Genomic DNA, 21,201 nt, shown 5'->3' with positions numbered 1-21,201 from the left:
AAAAGTCAAGTCCGGGGTAGACAAACGAGGAAAGGAAAACATGACCCGTTGAATAAATCAGTTTTCATGGTGCAGATGGATACAACATAACGATCCACGAGTTCATGATGACATGGTACAGATGGATACACCATAACGATCCACCAGTTCATGATGACATGGTACAGATGGATACACCATAACGATCCACGGGTTCATGATGACATGGTACAGATGGAAACACCATAACGATCCACGAGTTCATGATGACATGGTACAGATGGATACACCATAACGATCCACGGGTTCATGATGACATGGTACAGATGGAAACACCATAACGATCCACGAGTTCATGATGACATGGTACAGATGGATACACCATAACGATCCACCGGTTCATGATGACATGGTACAGATGGATACACCATAACGATCCACGGGTTCATGATGACATGGTACAGATGGATACACCATAACGATCCACCGGTTCATGATGACATGGTACAGATGGAAACACCATAACGATCCACGAGTTCATGATGACATGGTACAGATGGATACACCATAACGATCCACGGGTTCATGATGACATGGTACAGATGGAAACACCATAACGATCCACGAGTTCATGATGACATGGTACAGATGGATACACCATAACGATCCACGGGTTCATGATGACATGGTACAGATGGATACACCATAACGATCCACCGGTTCATGATGACATGGTACAGATGGATACACCATAACGATCCACCGGTTCATGATGACATGGTACAGATGGATACACCATAACGATCCACGGGTTCATGATGACATGGTACAGATGGATACACCATAACGATCCACGGGTTCATGATGACAATAAATAGGATAATCAATTAGTTATCTTGAAAAAAAACTTGAGCCAAGAACGCATTAAGATTTAACTCGTGTGCATTACATAGACCTTGGATTGTAGTGGACCAGGATATAACTACAGACCTTTTCAGGTGCCTTAAACGCACGTTTCCCTTCAATATATGAAAATCGTGAACAAGAACCGCTGACCCTTTTTTGTATGCAAAAATGATATCCCTGCATTTCAAATATTTATTTTTGCCTATAAATATGATGCAAGAGAACCTTACTACAACCACAAAAATCATTTCAATTAAAATGATTTACTTTAGATTCAACCAAAAATGTATTTTATCAGTGGTGGTGGTTGAAGAGTAAAGAAACTACTTGTGTCATTACTATAAATAAAGTGACAGTTTGTGGGCATGTAATCATGGGAACCAATATTCTAGCGGAAATCAAAAGAATTTTATACAGGGACAAAGGCCAGATATGGAAAGCACACACAACAAAGAACATAAAATAACCACAATAATACAGAGCAAGAAACAAAAGTAAATGAGCTACTCGGACTCCACTAAAACCTGGGAGCACAGACCAGGTGCACCGGGGTGGTAAGCGTCCTTTGCTTTCCTAGAAACTCCTGCCGAATTACTCATAGAAAGTCAAGTCCGGGGTACGCGAAAGAGGAAAGGAAAACTATGACACGTTGAACAAATCAGTTTTCATGGTGCAGATGGATACACCTTAACGATCCACGAGTTCATAGAGCAACTGCATAATATTTCCTAAAAGGTTGTAAGTAGACCTTATGATTTTTTAAGTCTAAGAAAGTCTAGAAAACATTAAAATACTTTTATATGCATCTTATTATGCAAAGACATTTACAGAAAAACAGGAGTACAACATCAAGCATTATTATTCACATTAAAACAGGAATACAAAATTAAGCATGAATTTATTGGCATCATATAATGTCTTGCACGACACCTACTTCATAATTCTGGAAACAGTGTATTTAAGCATTTTTGGTACTACATAGTGGGGTGGCCATTTGACCCGGAAGTGGTTAGTGAGACCTGGAACGAACTAAAAACTAATATTATACTTTTAAGAGTTTTATTTGTGATTGTGTACTTTATTTCATATATAACTTCCGATCCAAATCACATTATATGAACCCTTAGGAAATTATACAATGTATGGACCGCCTCTCTTTCAAATTGAGAATATGACGTCACAATGTAAGAAGTTCTGTATGTTTTCTCTTTTCTTCCACACAAATGATCCAAAGATCCAAAGTAAACTTCATACATGTACATGAAACAAGTATGGTATAGCAAACAGGTCAAGTTACTTTGGGTCAAATTACATTATATAAACCGGTTGGTCTCCCCAAAAATTCAATGGACCTCACCTGTGCTTCGGTTCATGCAATTATTCTAGGGCGACCAACCGGTCCATATTATTGCCATATCATATGACCATAAGCATCATGAACTATTTGCTAATTAGACTTTTGATGTGAATTATCTAAGACCAGTCAAATTGTAATTTTGCAGAATGTACTTTAATAATAACAAAAATTAAAATTTGTAGTCTTTTTGGAGGTGTATCGATATCCCATATTACAGAGTCTGCTTGACTGATACAAGAACTGCCACTTGAATAGTGTTGGAACACTCAATAGATACATTGGTAAGTAACCCTTTTCTTTATTTTCCAACTAAAACAAAATCAATGGAGAATGTAATGTGATTTAATTGTTCAGAACAAAGGAAAGATTGTAATACTGTTTAAATTTTCTCTTTCTGTGGCCATGATGTCAACTAAGTGCAGATTTCCAGGATGACCATGTCTGTACCAGAAGATTTGACTGATGATTTTAGTCTAAAAAGTGAAATATAAGACTTACTTCTGACATTAAGTAAATAAAGGTCGAACAAAGTGCCTTTTACTAAAAATAGAACATATGGGTCAGATGTTTTTCAAACGTATCTCCAAAACCGCTAGGTTTAAGAAAATTCGTTTAATTGTTGAAATGATCCTTATTATAAGGCTTACAAAGGTCTACAGAGATAATAATAGTTTTCATAGAGTCAAAATTGATGGACAACTCTTTGTTAGAGTTATTCCAATTGGAAGGCCAAAATTTAAGCAGGTGGGCGATTCAGGCTCCTTGGAGCCTCTTGTTTCTTACAACGCAATGTCCTTATTGTTGTTGATGTCCTTCAATTTTCATTTATTTAGGATACACATTTAGTAAAACTTATCAGATTAAAAAAAGTGTTTTAATGTTCCTCCTTGTCTACCTTGGACTTCACTTTTTATTAGCAACTCAGCGGGTGTTTCTAGAAAAGCAGTGGGCGCTTACCATATAGGTGCACCTGGTCCATGCTTTTTAGTAGAGTCCGAGTTGCTCATTTACTTTTGTTGCTTTGTACATATCTTGGTTGTTTTATTTCTTGTGTGGTTCTGTTTGCCAGGCCTGGTCTTTACTCATGGATTATATTCTTTGGGTTTCTGCTAGAATATTGGTTTCCTTGATTACTCGTTCCTATAAACACGAAGGAAGGCCTTTTAGTTTTTGAAGATTTTTGCTCCACCCTCTTTGAAAATAGGGGCTATAAGAGGGAAACTAAGTTACAGTAAATCATATTGTTTTATGATTTTGTTGTCAATGTGGTCCTTTTTCAATTTTTTTACCACTGGAAATATCTGCAGTGGTATAATGTTACGGCGTAGTCCTCTTCAAATGTATAAGATTCAACAGGCTGTGAGATGTATTAGTCCCATTAGGGCCAATGACAAGTTTTGTTTTATAAATAATATTATATTTTATATGTACTGCATGGTATATGGTACTGTACGATTTTGTTAATAATATGAAGCATTTATAATATTTTGTACATTTTAGGTGAACAAATGGAATGAAACTAGAGAGCAATATAGAAGGAACTATATTATAATGGAGATAAAAGATTTGAGGAAACAATTTTCATACATGTCAATTAGAGATGGGTTTTGTGGTACATGTACATATATCCATCCATCTGTCTGTGTTAACATGTAACATATTAATCCTTTAGTGAACCTTATTTTTATACTTTACCAAATTCTTTGTTATCATGGTTTTATTGTCTGTATTGTCTGTATACTTTTAAGAGAAAATTCTTGTTTTAGTTTTTAAGTTATGAGACTTTTTCTAAAAAAAGGTGGAGGGTCAAGATTTTACAGTATTTTGAAAAATGCGTGTTGAATTTACTTCAAACTGTGCAAAGGATTTCTGCTACAACTGTATGAGGAAATACAATTTGGTAAAACTGAATGTCTTGTTTTTGTTCCCTGCTGCTACATGGAAGAACATACATGTACATGTATGGATATACCATCACATTTGACTGTGTAGAGGGATTTTGTTCAAATTATGTAAGGACTGTTAGTTACTATATGTAATTGATTACATTGGGCAACCATTTCGATTACAAAAGTTTTACAAGAGTTTTTGGACTTTGTTGAATTCCACATGCTACATTATATAACAATTTGTGGATGCAAGTTCCCAGAGACAGCTGTACAAATTTTGTTCAAATTATATCGGATTGTTAGTCATCATATTTAATATACATGTATGTTATTATTGTGTAAGGTTTTCATATTGGTCCAATATGTCCACCCAAGGACCAATAATTCAGCCAATATGGAAAACCTTAACCCAATTATACCTTTACTGACTTACAAGTTCAAAACATCATATTGGCCTATGGAATTATGGATTTTTACTATGCCATTATGACGTTTTAGACGGCTAAATCCCATATTTGCGCAGTTTTGATCGTATTTAGGCTAATATTTGGACATTAGTCAATAATTGATCATATTGAGCTGCCATTTTAGTTTGACCAATATTACAGGATTTATGGGACTTTGTTAAAATTGTACATGCTACATTATAGGAGCACATGAGTGGATGCGTTTTCTCGGACACAGATGTACAGATTTTGTTCATTTTTTATTGGATTCTTAGTCATCATATTTCGTTTATCATATTTGGCCGCCATTTTGGTTTGACAAATTATACTGGAGTTATGGGACTTTCTTTAAAATGTATATGCTACACTATAGGTACATTTTGTGGATGCAACTCCATGGATTACAGCTGCATAGGTTTTGTTTAAATTTTATCCGATGGTTAGTCGCCATGTTTAGTTGATCATATTTGTACGCAATTGTGATTTGAGTAATTTTTCATGAGTTATGGGGAGTATGATCTTGGAAATTTTTTGGTGAGGAGGTACATGTGGCTATGTGAAGCAATCTCATTTTTTTAATAATTGAATGTTTTACATAGCCACTAAAATAGATCTTATTGCTTAACTGTTCAGAAATTAGGGTTAAAAAATTACTACAAATTCAAGCATTTAATATAATTTTACTACATAACTCCAATGAAGCATATGGATGTCTGATGCTGTACCACAATATTTTATACCTGGGTTAAGACTTGGTGCAGATGGATACACCGTAACGATCCACGAGATCATGATGACGACCATAAACCAATCTTGTAGCAACATTACCCTGGTCTAAATGTGCTGACATGAAAACCAATTTACCGATTATGACATCATATGGTGCAAAAAAAGCTAGTCCGGTTGTGTAATAATCATTTTGTCAGATTAATTTTGACTTGACCTGATTACGGTTACGATAAGTGCTCGGTAATTTTGTTGTTACCCTTAGTTGGTCTAACTAAAGATATTTCATTTTTCATCTTTGAAATCATATCGGTCAATCAATAATAATAAAAAAAATCGTGAACAAACTGTAGTGATGATATCAACAAAAGCTTAACAAACCCCTGATTAAAATTCTGATAAAGGATACTACAGACACTGTGAAGTCAGCCTCATATCTTGACCTACACTTAGAAATCGATGGTAAAGGAAAACTATTGACCACACTTTACGACAAACGTGATGACTTTTCATTCAGAATTGTCAACTTTCCTTTCATCTGTGGCAACATCCCTTCGGCTCCTGTGTATGGAGTGTTCATATCACAACTCATACGTTATGCCAGAGTTGCCGAAACTACGCAGAATTTTTGTATCGCACTAGAACTCTAACAAATAGGTTTCTGGAACAGGGTTATGTTGCTACAAGATTGAAGTCATCACTACAGAAGTTTTATGGTCGTTATCATGAACTCGTGGATTCTTATGGTGTATCCATCAGCACCATGAGAATTGATTCATTCAACGGGTCATAGTTTCCCTTCCCTCGTTTGTCTACCCTGGACTTGACTTTTTATGAGCAACTCGGCAGGTGTTTCTAGAAAAGCAGAGGACGCTTACCCTACCGGTGCACCTGGTCCATGCTCCCAGTTTTTAGTGGAGTCCGAGTTGCTCATTTACTTTTTGTTACTTTGTATGTATGATTTTAGTTACTTTATGTTCTTTGTTGTGTATGTCTGTTTTCTATGTCCGGTCTTTGTCCCTGGATTACATTCTTTTGATTACGGCTGTAACCTTGGTTTCCTTGATTTCTCTTCCGTATTGCACATAGAAAGGCGGAAGTGTTCACTTGAAAAGTCTAAATCTTCATGTTAGCCATAAAGTTTCGATTTCAAGCGTTCTGCATTAGACATTTTCAAAAGACGCTCTAAGTATAAAACAGAACCAGGAGTATCATCTTTAGAAGACACCTTCATTTGGTAAGGTCTGATGTAAGTAATTCAGGAATCCTGTGGGTTTTTTTTTAATAAAACATCATCTTCACATCGAAAACTCAAAGACGAAGACCATGTTATTGTGCAAGTCATAGATATTGAAATTAATCTGTTAATTATTCATGAAAGTTAAATTGAAACAAAATAATATCCATTTCTTAACTAATTAATCGAGATTGATTGTAATTTTTATGTGACTGGATCTATATGAGGAATTTAAATATCAAGCGTAATTGTGATAACTACCAAGTGGATAATTCAAGTGGGATAATAAACATCTCTTAAGAGATGGAAAAAAATGTTAACGCCTTCAGCAATTGATAAGTTGGCGATATTGACTATATTGAAACAATGATAACATTGTCGCACTGTAAGGTAGTAAACCCCACAAAATTTTCAAGGCTATTAGTGTACGAATGAAGCTTTCATGTGACATACAGTTTTCTTCAGGTTAAACTTAAGGTAAAAGCTCCATAACTCATCGAACTTAGTGAAATTAGCATTGAAGCTTATGGGAAGTGACATTAGTGGTTTGTAGTCTTAATGTAATGGCCAGCTTGATTATTGTATGGTTAAATGTAATGACTTTTTTTGTCATTAATATAAACCAAGAGCACACTCTACAGCATCAGTTAAATTTGTTAGTAGCATTATTGGTAAAGTTGTAGTAACATTTTCAATATTCTGAGAAGAAATTTTAGAAGTTTTAGCAGTAACATGACCTACACTGGTTATTTGTGAAAATGTTTCGTCATATGGTCTTGAATGTTGAACACCTGACAAACAAGGTGATTCCACGCTTGTAGATAAAACATTTTAGGCATTGTACAGCTTTGTTTAAAATACCCGTTCTTTATAAGTAAGCAAGAGAATATTCATAAGTCCATTTTCATTATTTTACTGAAGAATTTAGATCATAATCTTAATAACAGCAATAAAAAACTACATCATTAAGAGCAGTGGCATCATCCCAAGCTGTTGCGTAATGTACTTTTGTACTTATACCACAAATTGCTGATCTGGTTGGACATACATCACTTTGTTCCCCAAACCATCCGAAATGTCCATTTGTACCAATTTCGATCTCATTTCCGTGCCTGTTTTTTTCTCTACAAAGAAATCTTATGCCATTTGCCGCCGTGTCATCATTTTGATCCTGGAAGTGATTAAAAAGATGTGTCCGAAAAATTCAAATAAAAATACAAAAACGACTTCAGAAATTTCTATTAACATAATTCATACATTGACTTTTGAGTTTATAAATATTTATGCATGTACCAGGACCAGTACGGGTCCGAAATGTGATTGAAAATGAAGTCTCGATAACCATTTAAAAACTGATATGTTGAATTAGATTTAACAAAAAATGTTCGATTAAAAGCATGGTTAAAGCAATTTCTGAAATGAATAGTTTCATATTTCTCAAAACGCAACCGTGGTTAAGCAGTGATGAATATATAACAGATGTCATTTACATATTACGGAAAAAATAATCAAGCAACCAAAGTTATAGCGGTCATCAAGAGAATGTAATCCATGGACAAAGACCAGACATGGGGAACAGACATACACAACAAAGAACATGAAGTAACCCAAATAATAGATACAAACTCGGACTCCACCAAACACTGGGAGCAAGGACTAGGTGCACCGGTAGGGTAAGCGTTCTTTGTTTTTTCTAGAAATACCAACCAAGTTGCTCATAAAAAGTCAAGTCCGAGGTAGACAAACGAGAAATAGGAAACTATGACCCGTTGAATAAATCAGTTTTCATGGTGCAGATGGATACAACTTCTGTAGTGATGACTTTAATCTTGTAGCAGCATAACCCGTTCCAGAGGCGCGATACAAAAAGTCTGCGTAGTTTCGACAAGCTCTGACATAACGTATGAGTTGTGATATGAACACTCCATACGCAGGTGCTGAAGGGATATTGCCACAGATGAAAGGAAAGTTGACAATTCTGAATGAAAAGTCATCATGTTTGTCGTAAAGCTTGGTCAATAGTTTTCCTTTACCATCGATTTCTAAGTGTAGGTCAAGATATGAGGCTGATTTCACGGTGTCTGTTGTATGCTTAATTTCAAGTTATTTAGGGGTAGATGCAATGTATCAAATCGCAGAAATTGGGATTGTTTAAAGATAATACGCCATTTATATAGCGGAAACTGAGATCAAAGGATCTAGCCAAAAGATATCCTTTCTTCCGGATCAGATCAGCTATAAAGTCAGCCTCATAAACGTGCAAGATTAGGTCAGCAATTAGAGGAGCATAAGTTGTTCCCATTAGAATGCCGAATGTTTGTTGAAAAAAATATGTTCACCACACTGAACAAATATGTTATCGATTAAAAGTTCCAGCATTTTGAAACCTCTTCCTCTGTATATTAGGAAGATGATTTGGAATTATTTTATACAAAGTATGAGATATCTGTACCAAGAACTATATATTTGTATCTAGGTGAAAAAAAACGACGATGTATAGTGTTTTTAAGTCGGGAAAAGAAGTATACGGTGTTGACAAATCATAGATTTTAATACTTTCATATTCTGATATTGGTCTGATTGTCTCCATAAGACCTTTCGAATTTTTTAGGATCAACATTGAATTATTACTACTATGGGAGTAACAAGAGTTGTGGTAGGACTGCAGACCCTCTTTGACAGTTGTGTGTATAGAAGTTAAAAGTTTTGAAAGATGTTTTGTTGTATATTTTGCAGATCCAGCTATGAAACGTTGTTTGTATGGATTCTTGTAGAGTTTAGGAATCCAGTACATAGACAGTAAATCACAATCATCGTCCTTGGTAGAGAGACCAAAACAGGATAACACAGATTTATGGTTTTCCACGATGTATAGTGTTTTTAAGTCGGGAAAAGAAGTATACGGTGTTGACAAATCATAGATTTTAATACTTTCATATTCTGATATTGGTCTGATTGTCTCCATAAGACCTTTCGAATTTTTTAGGATCAACATTGAATTATTACTACTATGGGAGTAACAAGAGTTGTGGTAGGACTGCAGACCCTCTTTGACAGTTGTGTGTATAGAAGTTAAAAGTTTTGAAAGATGTTTTGTTGTATATTTTGCAGATCCAGCTATGAAACGTTGTTTGTATGGATTCTTGTAGAGTTTAGGAATCCAGTACATAGACAGTAAATCACAATCATCGTCCTTGGTAGAGAGACCAAAACAGGATAACACAGATTTATGGTTTTCCACAATTCCATTTTTGGAGAGTGTTTTAGCCGTATAGGTCTTATCACTGCTATTATTGTCTACGTGTACCTCTGATAATAAACATTGGATGTTAAAACGGTGAAAAACAATGTTTTGTTGGGCTTTGTCTGCTGCTGCGGAAACACATTTGTCATGTACAGTAGACAATGTTTTTGCTACATCGGAGACTTTGAAAACAGATGTATTCTTGGCACTCATCGACCTACTTAAAACTTTTATTCGTTTCAAAATTAAGACCTCACGGCCTTTAAACACTCTGACAGAGTATGAATGTCTTCTTGTTCTTGTTTTTTACATTTTCTTGCATAGTCCTCCACGGCATCTAAAAGACCTTTAAAGTTACAATTTTAATTTATTCAGCGTGGTTTACGGTACTTGGGACCTTTACAAAAAGTATTACGCAGGGATTCGTTTTCGATGATGGTTAAATCTCCCGTAACGACGTGACCGGAAGGACTATATTTGAATGGAGACTTTTTGCATGAACAGTCAGGTGGTTTAGTTGAAGTCCCCAATCTTCAAGATCTGCATTTTCCTTTTATAACTAACAATTTTGGATGCAATGTGTAAAGTATAGCAATATGAAATAATTGGTATGGATTTCTCTTTGAAATATGGGGGAATTTCGTTGGTAAAGTTTTTGTGATGGAGGATGTTAGCCAAAAATAATTGCATCTATATCTCAGTTGGCAGACGGTAGTGGAAGATATGATCGTTTTTCTTCATTTTGACTTTTCACACAAACCGGTGTAAAGAGTCTGTGGAAATCAATGTACAAAATGGTGGCAACAAGTCTGTATAATATAAGTAACGTATAGTGACGATGGGCATCCGTCTTGGATTTTGTCAAATAAATTCATCACATTTATGCTATTGTTATATTGGCTTAAAAGGTTTCCTTAACTTTTGATATACGGACTATACAAACTTACGTAAGCAAAACGTTGTACTCAATTTGCCGACGTCATAAAACAATTTTGTCAAAAGAAAATTGTCATCATTTCATGTAACACATCATTTCAAAACCAAGAAGAAACTTGTTATTTCAAACAAAGATTCAATATTGTTCATTAGTGTACAACAAGCTGTCCATTTATGCTATCATATTGTCCCAGGACTTCGCACATGGTAGAATTACGTGACATAAGGGATCCAAATGTATAGACTATACAGGAAAACTAACACACAATAAAGAACATGAAACAAAAAAAAAAGACACGTACATTGTACATAGATAAAACAAGATCATTTAGGCAACATCCTGTTCGGTATTTCTAGAGGATGATTTCGAATCGTATTTGTTATAGAATGGAAACTCTCTACAAAGTACTACGTATTTTTATCTAGGTGTTCCTAGCCTTTTTCGAGTAAGATCGATATATTATGCTTTTGAATCGGAAAAAATATGCAATTTGAAATGACAACTTCCCCTGACTACACCCTTATTATTTTCCAATTTAACCGACATCCATGGCCATTTTTTCATGAAACATTTGAATTTTATATCATTGTTGCGTTTGTTCTATGTTCTTCTGTGATGAAAACGTATAAATATAATCACTTACTTGATTGGGCTGAACCTGGAGCTTAAAAGATACAAGCACTTGGTTCCAAGGGCAAATATTTTGTTGACTCCAACTCCCAAACGGCCCTTTTGAAGACTCCACAGATCGAATGATATCTCCTCTTGAAGAACCACATAATAGCCTAATTCCATTAAGTACAGTGTCATCACCCTCGTTCTGCATTTCTTGAATCTATAGTAAAATGAAGTTAGAAAACTATTTTGTCACCATTTTCTAGAAACAGTATGTTGATTTTGAACAGAAAAATAAGGCAAAGTTTATTTTACTTACAACCTGCTATTGAAAAAAAGGTACCAAATAACTCATGATAGAAGGACGATTCAGAAACAACAGAACTCAACCAAATCATTGCTAAAACAGGAAACACAGACATTATCAATACACAATGTTATAAATATATGACAAAGCCTTCTTATCTTCTTCGTGATTGTAAAACAGAATGTCTTTTTTAGACTTTATAGGCATTCTTAGTCGCAAATTGCGGGGAAGCAATATGAGGCGGGTGTCACCTATTAGAGGACGAAGTTAAAAATACAGATATATTTATAATAGTTTTGCTGCTATTTTTCTCTCTTCTTCTCGCTTTTTTGATATCTTGATGTTTTTTGTCACTTCTTGATACGTCCGTCCGCTATTTAGCGAGACCGGTATAACTAAGTGTTTGTACTTCGGACTTTCTGGCTAAAATGACATGTCGGAAACGAAACTAAAAGTATCTGAATTTAAATAATTATTGACGACCATATGATAAACGCTTTTCGCTGATAAAGATACGAAATCACCTAACTTTGTCAGGGAATACCAAAGAAGACGTCAGACTGAAACCAGGCTCTCAGACTTCCAAGCGATGACTTCATTTCGCAATAAATAATGTCATGAAGACTTCGTTCTCTATTGATGACTTTATCGACGTTATCAACGTTTTTTCATCTCCTGTAGTTTATTTTCTAACATTATTTTCAAGTGCGTCAAAACTGTAACGTTTCTTTCCACATGAACTGTTTTTTTTTCTTTTTTGGTTATGGCTAACGTTTTGTGTTTGAAATTGATCAATATTGCAAGCTTAGATTCAGAAGGAGAAATTGCTAAGAATTATAATACGAGTATCCATTCTACATAAATATAATATGAGGAAAAGTTTTATGAGGACAAACGTGGTATAGAAAACGGGAAGTGAAGGAAAGAAACATGATGCGCATGTATGCTTTTGTCTTCTTTCTGAAACTCCGAATATGCACGTCGGCTTAGCTTAGTATTTATATTTGAATTCGATATTAATATTTAATTAGCATTAGTGATTTCTTTCTTCAGCTTTTTGTTCAGGGCTGAATAATTTTATTTTGCATATTGGTGGTGCGAGATAACAGCAAAAGATGCATAAAGCTGATGAACCTTATACAAAATATCAGTTATATTTATCATTATATCAGCGAAGTACACATGTATTTTTTTAAACTTATTCCTATCAATATTTAAATGTCAATTTAAAAAAACAACATACACTTCAATGACACAAAAAAAAATAGACGAGGTACGAATCAGAGAAATGTTTACATAGATGTAAGACATCATATGCTTTATATTCTTTATGATTGTTTTCATACCATATATTGATATTACCTTTACTTCATAACCAACAGCATAAGTACCATGGGGGCATTGTTCATGAGGTCCCCAACTGCCCCATATTCCTCCATTAGTTACTCTCAACTGGTTTGTCGTGTGCCTCGTACCATGTGCCATTTGTAGTAACCAAAGTATAACAAACGTGACTGTTGCGTCTTTGAAACTTAACATTCTTCTAAAATAAAAGTTTATCATTCAGTCTTATTTGTATACAATTATTATACAGTTTTGCACTAGCTTTGTTTGCAATTTTATTGCGATCGACAGGAAGTTGGAGTGTATTCTTATCCCAACTTCCGGTAGACAAGATTTAGCTGTCTCATATTGTTATGTCTTGTTACCTCTGATGGGTATTGTCTCTATAGTTTTGCTTCTATTAGAAATTAAAACAATGATTTAATTTAAGTCAAGAAAATATTGTAGTATTTTACATGTGAAAAAAAGATGAAATAAGTCGTTGTTTCATTATCATAATCTATTAATCACCATAAAATTATAAATGTTTTACTATTATCTTGTTCAATTATGACGACAAATTTGTAGCACCGTTTCTCTAAAATTATGCAATAAATGTCCTAGGCTATAACAAGAGTTGCCAATATACAAATGTTTGATTTTGTATTCCTATGTAACTGTGAAGAATAGTGCTTGATGTTGTTATTCTTTACTAAAGTCTTTGTGAAAAAAAATGCATATGAAAGTATTTTTATGTCTCTGGACAAAAATGTTTCGTCTACCATTTCATAGACCTAACTTCAATATGTCAATTAGACATTCATTTTAAAATTGACTGTTTTATTTGAAAGTCTGGTAGCAAAAAAAAAATAATAATAATAATGATAAAAAAAAAGAAACTTCAATAACAGTAGTACTTTGGAGGGAATAATACATTACGCTGGTTATGTAGTTTATACTACGTGACTTAGGTTATTTCTTTTTAAACCGAAACCATATTATAGGTAATTTTGTGCAGTTCGAGAGAAAACAATAAAAAGTTCACAGAAACTATAAATAATGAATAGAAGCAACACACGTAATTGTTCTGTATAAGATATGTCCACCGTATTAGCAACAGTAGAATGGCATAGAATAAAAACAAATAAAAAACGAAGAATAATAAGATTATTTTTGAAACTAAACACTCAGCAAATTTATATTCGCACAAACACAAACGGAAAGGCTCTCTCAAAATAACATAAATAAAATATGACAGATAAATAAAAATAAAAAAATTCTTATCGCCAACAATGGGATAAACTCCAATCGATATTGTTATAAGACTTGAAACAACAATCATGAAATACATATTTTAATGCACTTACCTTTTGAGTTTGGAAAGCAGGTAAACGTCTGATGAAATGCTTGAAGAAAAACACGAATTTAGCTTCTTTTATATGCTCCTCAGTCCTGCGCAAGTACTTATCCAAATAAACACGTGATTGTGAGGTACAAAACAGAACTTTACATGGCTCATTTGTTAAACATTGGTTTGTATTCACTTTCTTTAAATATCAAGTATATTAATGTTTGCTTTTGCTCGTTCTTTACAACCCAATTGAGCCTTATTTTATTTGTGATGACAACTTTGTCTCAGATCCGGAGTACGTGGTTGTGTTGACGTTTTGAAATCAAAGGGTCTAGTATTGAGTATGGTATCATTCTACACGTCAAATATTTCACTTGACCTTGGAATTTGAAAATGTAACCATTATGTTGTCTCTCTCATGTTCAGTCTAAGGTATTTTATTTTCAATAGAGAATAAAATAGTATTACATGAAAAAATGATGAGCTGAAAAGCCCATCTTAATTTCTCCTCTATTGATTGTGTCACATGTGTCTTATTTTGAGGTTGGTGTCTTCTTTATTTCAGTTGTATTTTAATTGTTTTTATTTTCATTTATTTTCAGTTATTTAATGTTCATATCTTCAATGCTATTTTGGCCATTGAGTTTACCAATTTTGTCCGATTGTAATTTATGTCGCTCGTTTATATAGTAATATTCCGGAAGTAATTAACCACAATGAAATTGGGACATTTAGAACGCTTTTTTGACTAACCATTTGTATTGGAAATGCATGTCCCCATTTTGGACAATTCCAGTGGTTTCCAATTTCTCAGTTTTTTTCCTTAATATTGCTATATGTTATACAGACCTCCGTTTTTGACAAAAATTCCTTTGAGTATTCCCATGCAGTTCGGTAATTTTATAATACCTGCCATGTGGCATTACAATGCTAACAATTTATACATTGCATTTATAATTAAGTTCTCTTTTAAAGAATTTTGACATTTTATTACGTTTTATCCTGAAAATCTACCCTAGTATTCAAGGGAACAACTCATTGGGATCCCCTGTAAAAATGACAATACTCATCAACATTGATTATGAGGTTACACTACGATCCAATTTAATAAAATTTACACTCTTATTTGCAATTTATGGACATATAAAGTTTAAATGCCCGCTCACTATTCATGCTTCACATGAGATGTTTAATTTAATAATGTATAATATTAATAAAAGGATGTATTATTTCAGCATGACAAATGGTATATAACTGCATAATACATGATATTTAAAACTAAACATACACATATACATATATATATTGTTATTGAAATTTATATCTAAAAGAAAAAAAAATCTGACATTTTTTTTTCAGGTTTGTTCTTTTTTTTTTTTTTTGTCTTTTCATGAGTTAAGTTACGTAAAAGTATATTTGCGTCTTTTTTATTGATAATTGACATAGTAACTTAATACGGCTGTTAATTAAATGACCTTAAGGGTACATTTATCGTAATTAGCAAAGTGCAGGTACAAAGTCTATGTAACATGTACATAATCCGTCATATACTTGGGTAAATTGTGTCAAGTTATAAACTTCAAAGATTTTATTACATTTTGTTTGATTTGAAAAAAACACAACAATGCAGAATCAAAAACGACAAACAATATGGCAGAAAGTAACTTCAATAATATACATATGCATTAGAAATGCCTATTCATAATTCCTTTTAATGGTTTTCTTACCTTTGAGATATAGTTCAAGAATATTTGAATATGAAAGATTACCATTTAAAAAGACATATTTTGGTTAGGATTAACAAGAAAAAAAATATTATAAAAAAATGAAAATATCAAAATGCTTCTTTTGAATAGAAAGACTATGCATGGTATATCCTAACGAACTTTTTTTTATCAATTAAAACTTTTATTTGTAATACGTATATTTGTAAGTCTAAAATATCAAATACTTTGTCCAGATCTCGTTAACATTATTATTACACTATTATAATGAAAGTAAATGGTACGTATGAGATAACTGAGCACGACTACTCTGTTCTAGACAAGATATGTTGTAAAATTCCACGTCTCATCGCATTGAAAAACTCACCTAATTTAACCCCTATAGGATTGTTACTCCTTTGCAATATGACAAGGACCGCTCAATAATAGAACTGACTAACACTTCTGGATCTATTGATATCAGTCACTCTTAGTTGTGTTGGAGTTTATATAGGAAGTGGTTTTTGTTACATTCTCGTTTACATATATGTTTGTATGACTGGGTTAGAATTAATAACTTCATTGTGGAAATAAAACCCAAATTGTATTGCAGAATGTAAACATACATTTCAATCGTGTGACAACATAAAAATTCCGGAATGCTTTATCTTGAAAGTAGATTTAGACCTTGCCTGTAGAAACCTATCCTTTAATATTCAAGTAATTAAGTAAATAAGAAATTTGTGGTTTTGGTTCAAAATTGTGCGAAATTTCATTGGTAAACAACAAAATAAAAATTAAAATATCAGTCCTTGTCAACAATCGCAATTTAGCTACAGAGAACAGATAGATAGAAAGACCACCACCTCGAGAAGAGGACAGCTGAATAAAATTATGGTTAATCAATTTAGGGCTTGAACTGACCGCTTACATGTATGAGATATATTTGAAACATCAAATCTTAAGCAACAGATCTTAACGCACAGAAAAGTAGTGGTAACGTTGTCACGTGTATGACCAATGCGTGTATTGCGTAATAGTCCTGAAGTCTTCTCTATGAACATGGACACCTCTCTCATCTAAACCATTGTTTATATATATAAACTAGTAATATCTGGAGTGTTGTTTAACCCTAATAAAACTGATTTATTCAACGGGTCATAGTTTTCCTTTTCTCGTTTGTCTACCCCGGACATGACTTTTTATGAGCAACTCGGCGGGTGTTTCTAGAAAAGCAGAGGATGCTTCCCCTACCGGTGCATCTGGTCCATGCTCCCAGTTTTTAGTGGAGTCCGAGTTGCTCATTTGCTTTTGTTGCTTTGTATGTATGATATTAGTTACTTTATGTTCTTTGTTGTGTATGTCTGTTTTCCATGTCTGGTCGTTGTCCCTGGATTACATTCTTTTGATTACCGCTATAACCTTGGTTCCCTTGATTACTCTTGCAACGACATTGTACCAAATGATTTCTTATTGTTTGAAAATAACCAGAGGATCATACATTATTACAGGGAGAGAGTTTTACCGCATACCAAACAAGGACATCATTATATCTAGGTCAATGAATGCTTTACATATATTAGCAATAAATACAATAAGTGCAAGCGAATTTGAACTGATAAGCTTACCTTTATTGGTTGATCATTATGTGTGGAGATATGCGGACAATCTCAGAAAGATTTAAACCATAATGTTGTTTCCAAATCTTATATAAAGGGTTCGATTGGATGATTAGTGTCTCTAAGTTACACCGCCTTTATAGACGAAATAACAACTTAATTCTATGTAGTTGAATATTGCACATAGAATGCGTAGAACAATATCTAAATAGAAAAAAAAATCCTAAATACATCGGAAAATCTATTGCTAAAACTGAATACCATACAGAAAATCTTTTAAACATGCTCATTTCAAATATGCAAAGAAAAATATGCCTTCATATTTACGTTTTAATGATAGTCATGTTCAAATTTCTGAAGGAAAAATAAACGGCGGAAAGTACAATTATTTCTTTCAACACGACTGAAGATAATTGCATCTATACTCGACGTCACATACAACATGTTCGATTTGGAGCTCTGTTTTTTTTTAAAACTAGAGTTGTCTCTCTTTTATTTAATCTGAAGATAGTTCGCATATATGCATGATGTGATAGTTCCAATGAGTCGTTTATTGGCTGAAATCGTGCGTAACAAATCCTTACGGGAAAATCCTATACTAATATCCGCCATGTTTGTTTCTACTCTACGGGACGATTTGTTTACAAACGAAGTTCGTAAGTTCCCGTCGAACTTCGATGACAATCGTCTGCTTAATCGACTTCTCGGTGTTGTGTGATGTTCGCGTAGAATAAATCCGAGATATCCGAATTAGCGCCGAAATGCATTCTGGGTTTTTTGTTTTTGGACAAACCATTTAAATGTAACCAACATCTCCTAGCAACCCGATCACTGTAAACATGGCCGACTTTTGACAATGTAAATATTGGGACCGAGAATTAAAATTTCACCGGAATTTAACGATTCGATGTTCAGGTAGAAGCCGTTTGGCTAAACGAATGAGCAAGTTATTTAAGACGATTTTAACGACGGTAGGTGTAAATAAAGTCGTAGAAAATATTTTTATTCTAATTTTAACAGTATCTTATTTATGTGACGCCGAGTATAGTTTATACAGTCGCTTTTACAATGTACATTTCCTTTCAGGCTGATGGACTGTGGTTGATAAAGGAATAACTTCCGTTTTATTGTTTAATATGGATTATTTGAGTATTTCAATGCGAATAAATTTGCATGTAGAAAAAATTAAATTGCCAATTGAAAACCCATATATGCTTTGTCAATAAATACTTTCTATCTCTTTTTTTTTTTTTTGTTTTTTTGTTTTTTTGTTTTTTGTTTTTTTTTTTTGTTTTGATAATTTCAACAATATATAATGTGTTTCAGATCAACAACTTTTCTCTTTTACCACATTTTCCAAGCTTGATTTATCGGGTCGACAATGAAACCGGAATTTCGAAGAAGGCTAGATCAAATTTGCAAAGGAGAAAATTGGACAATCTTTCCTAAGTTGTTTATTTATTCATCTCGTAATAAACGTTTTGAACCGCATTGAACAAGTTCCACTTACACGACCGACTGTTCACGGGTTATCAAATGGCCGATCGCTACAGTAACTGTTGTCCACTACAACAATTGTACTGATAGTTGCTCATGTGTAAATGTTAGGTTTTCCGGTTCAGTTCTGATTTTGTTTATTTTAAATACATGTTAGATTAATGTCATTTTCTATCAATTCATTCTCATAAGAAAAATATGGAATTTTGATATCTCAGTAAGAACTTTACTTTCAATAATTTACCTGAGGTTGGTTGAATCTTAGTATCGCTTGTTTTGTACATTTCGCAGCTAATAGTAAAAACTTATGTGAGATTAAGTTTATGTATATTAATTACTTCAAGGTTAGAACTTTTTCCCCTGACGAAGGCAGTGAGACCAAAAATGTGGGCCTCACTCTCTTAAATTGTATGTGTTTCATTTGTATATAGTTCCCTTTTACCTCTTAAATGAAGCTATTGTTATATAATTTTTTTTCTAAAATTAATAAATGTTCGGATGTTAAAATATTTGCACAACACAAAATTATATTAACATATCAAACGGAAAAAAACATTGTACAGCGTAATACGATGCACGTCGTATACTCATTTCAGTGCTTAGTGTACAGATGGCAGTCAGCTATTAAATCCATCACAAGGGCATTAAGAATCATATTTTATGTTATAATCACCCACACAAATAAAGAAATATAACACAGTAGCTTTGATAGATTAAACCAAATTTAAAGCACATTTATAGTAAAATAAAAGCCTTCCTGAGTATCGGGAAGCGGACAAAAGGGGAGCACAACGAGAAATAAAGTGGAAAGGTCTACACCACCTTTCAGATTGATGCCATAATAAAGAAGTGCTTAGAGTCAATTACTATTAGATATGAATCGAAAAGTGTACTTATATTCACTTATCATCCATTTACCTAAATCAAATAAAGTAAGACTATAGCCAATTTTCATAAAATCAAAACTACACGGCGGGAGTTTCGTCTAAAAGCAACGAAGAAGAAAAGATTGGCCTAAAATGAATCACCAGACATTCCTTTCTTTGAATCAAAATACAGTTTCAATTGATTTCTGTGCCTAACACCTTTCATTATTGTCGTCTTTTTGACGTAGAATGTGAAGAGTATTGCATAATGTAGTATGTTCATCAAGTTGTTGACCGTCAGCGCATTACTTACTTAATAAACGAATGACTCTGTTTAAAAAGACGCTTTATTTTCAACTTTATTGTTTGTTTGTTTGTTTGTTTATTGGGTTTTAACGTCCGATCAGCTATTTTCAGACGATGAACATGAAATTGATGGTAAAATGAACATGAAATGATGTTGAAATGAAAAAGGGATGGGACACAAGGACAATGGGGTCGACAAATTTTGATTGCCACTGGAAATAGGGAGAGGTGGGTAGGGTTGGGCAATTTAGCCTCCTGTGGCAGAGCAATTTTTTTCCCGTTTGATATGTTAATATAATTTTGTGTTGTGCAAATATTTTAACATCCGACCATTTATTAATTATAGAAAAAAAAATTATGGAACAATAGCTTCATTTAAGAGGTAAAAGGGAACTATATACAAATGAAACACATACAATTTAAGAGAGTGAGGCCCACATTTTTGGTCTCACTGCCTTCGTCAGGGGAAAAAGTTCTAACCTTGAAGTAATTAATATACATAAACTTAATCTCACATAAGTTTCTACTATTAGCTGCAAAATGTACAAAACAAGCGATACTAAGATTCAACCAACCTCAGGTAAATTATTGAAAGTAAAGTTCTTACTGAGATATCAAAATTCCATATTTTTCTTATGAGAATGAATTGATAGAAAATGACATTAATCTAACATGTATTTAAAATAAACAAAATCAGAACTGAACCGGAAAACCTAACATTTACACATGAGCAACTATCAGTACAATTGTTGTAGTGGACAACAGTTACTGTAGCGATCGGCCATTTGATAACCCGTGAACAGTCGGTCGTGTAAGTGGAACTTGTTCAATGCGGTTCAAAACGTTTATTACGAGATGAATAAATAAACAACTTAGGAAAGATTGTCCAATTT

General features: G+C 33.5%; 1 protein-coding gene across 2 annotated transcripts; it reads right to left on the bottom strand.

Moving 5' to 3' along the window:
* Positions 1-7,429: 7,429 nt before the first annotated feature.
* On the bottom strand, positions 7,430-16,427 carry LOC148599045 (vitelline membrane outer layer protein 1 homolog). 2 transcript variants are annotated; one of them, XM_088561265.1, is made up of 5 exons: positions 16,409-16,427; positions 14,334-14,418; positions 13,006-13,186; positions 11,365-11,556; positions 7,430-7,711 (listed from the first exon to the last, which is right to left on the bottom strand). In XM_088561265.1, exons 3-5 carry the CDS (start codon positions 13,180-13,182, stop codon positions 7,478-7,480), a joined length of 603 nt encoding a protein of 200 aa, XP_088417391.1. In that variant the 5' UTR covers positions 13,183-13,186; positions 14,334-14,418; positions 16,409-16,427; the 3' UTR covers positions 7,430-7,477. The 2 variants fall into 2 exon arrangements, with proteins under 2 accessions (XP_088417391.1, XP_088417390.1); XM_088561264.1 differs by lacking the exon at positions 16,409-16,427 and having other exon boundaries at positions 14,334-14,513.
* Between the last annotated feature and the right edge of the window lie 4,774 nt (positions 16,428-21,201).

The sequence above is a fragment of the Perna viridis genome, chromosome 14, assembly GCF_037379345.1.
Source record: "Perna viridis isolate PV_CMFRI_1.1 ecotype Kerala chromosome 14, ASM3737934v1, whole genome shotgun sequence".
Classification (NCBI taxonomy): Eukaryota; Metazoa; Mollusca; class Bivalvia; order Mytilida; family Mytilidae; genus Perna; species Perna viridis.
The sequence above is the reverse complement of the archived record's forward strand: the minus strand, read 5'-3'. Positions and strand labels throughout refer to the sequence as shown.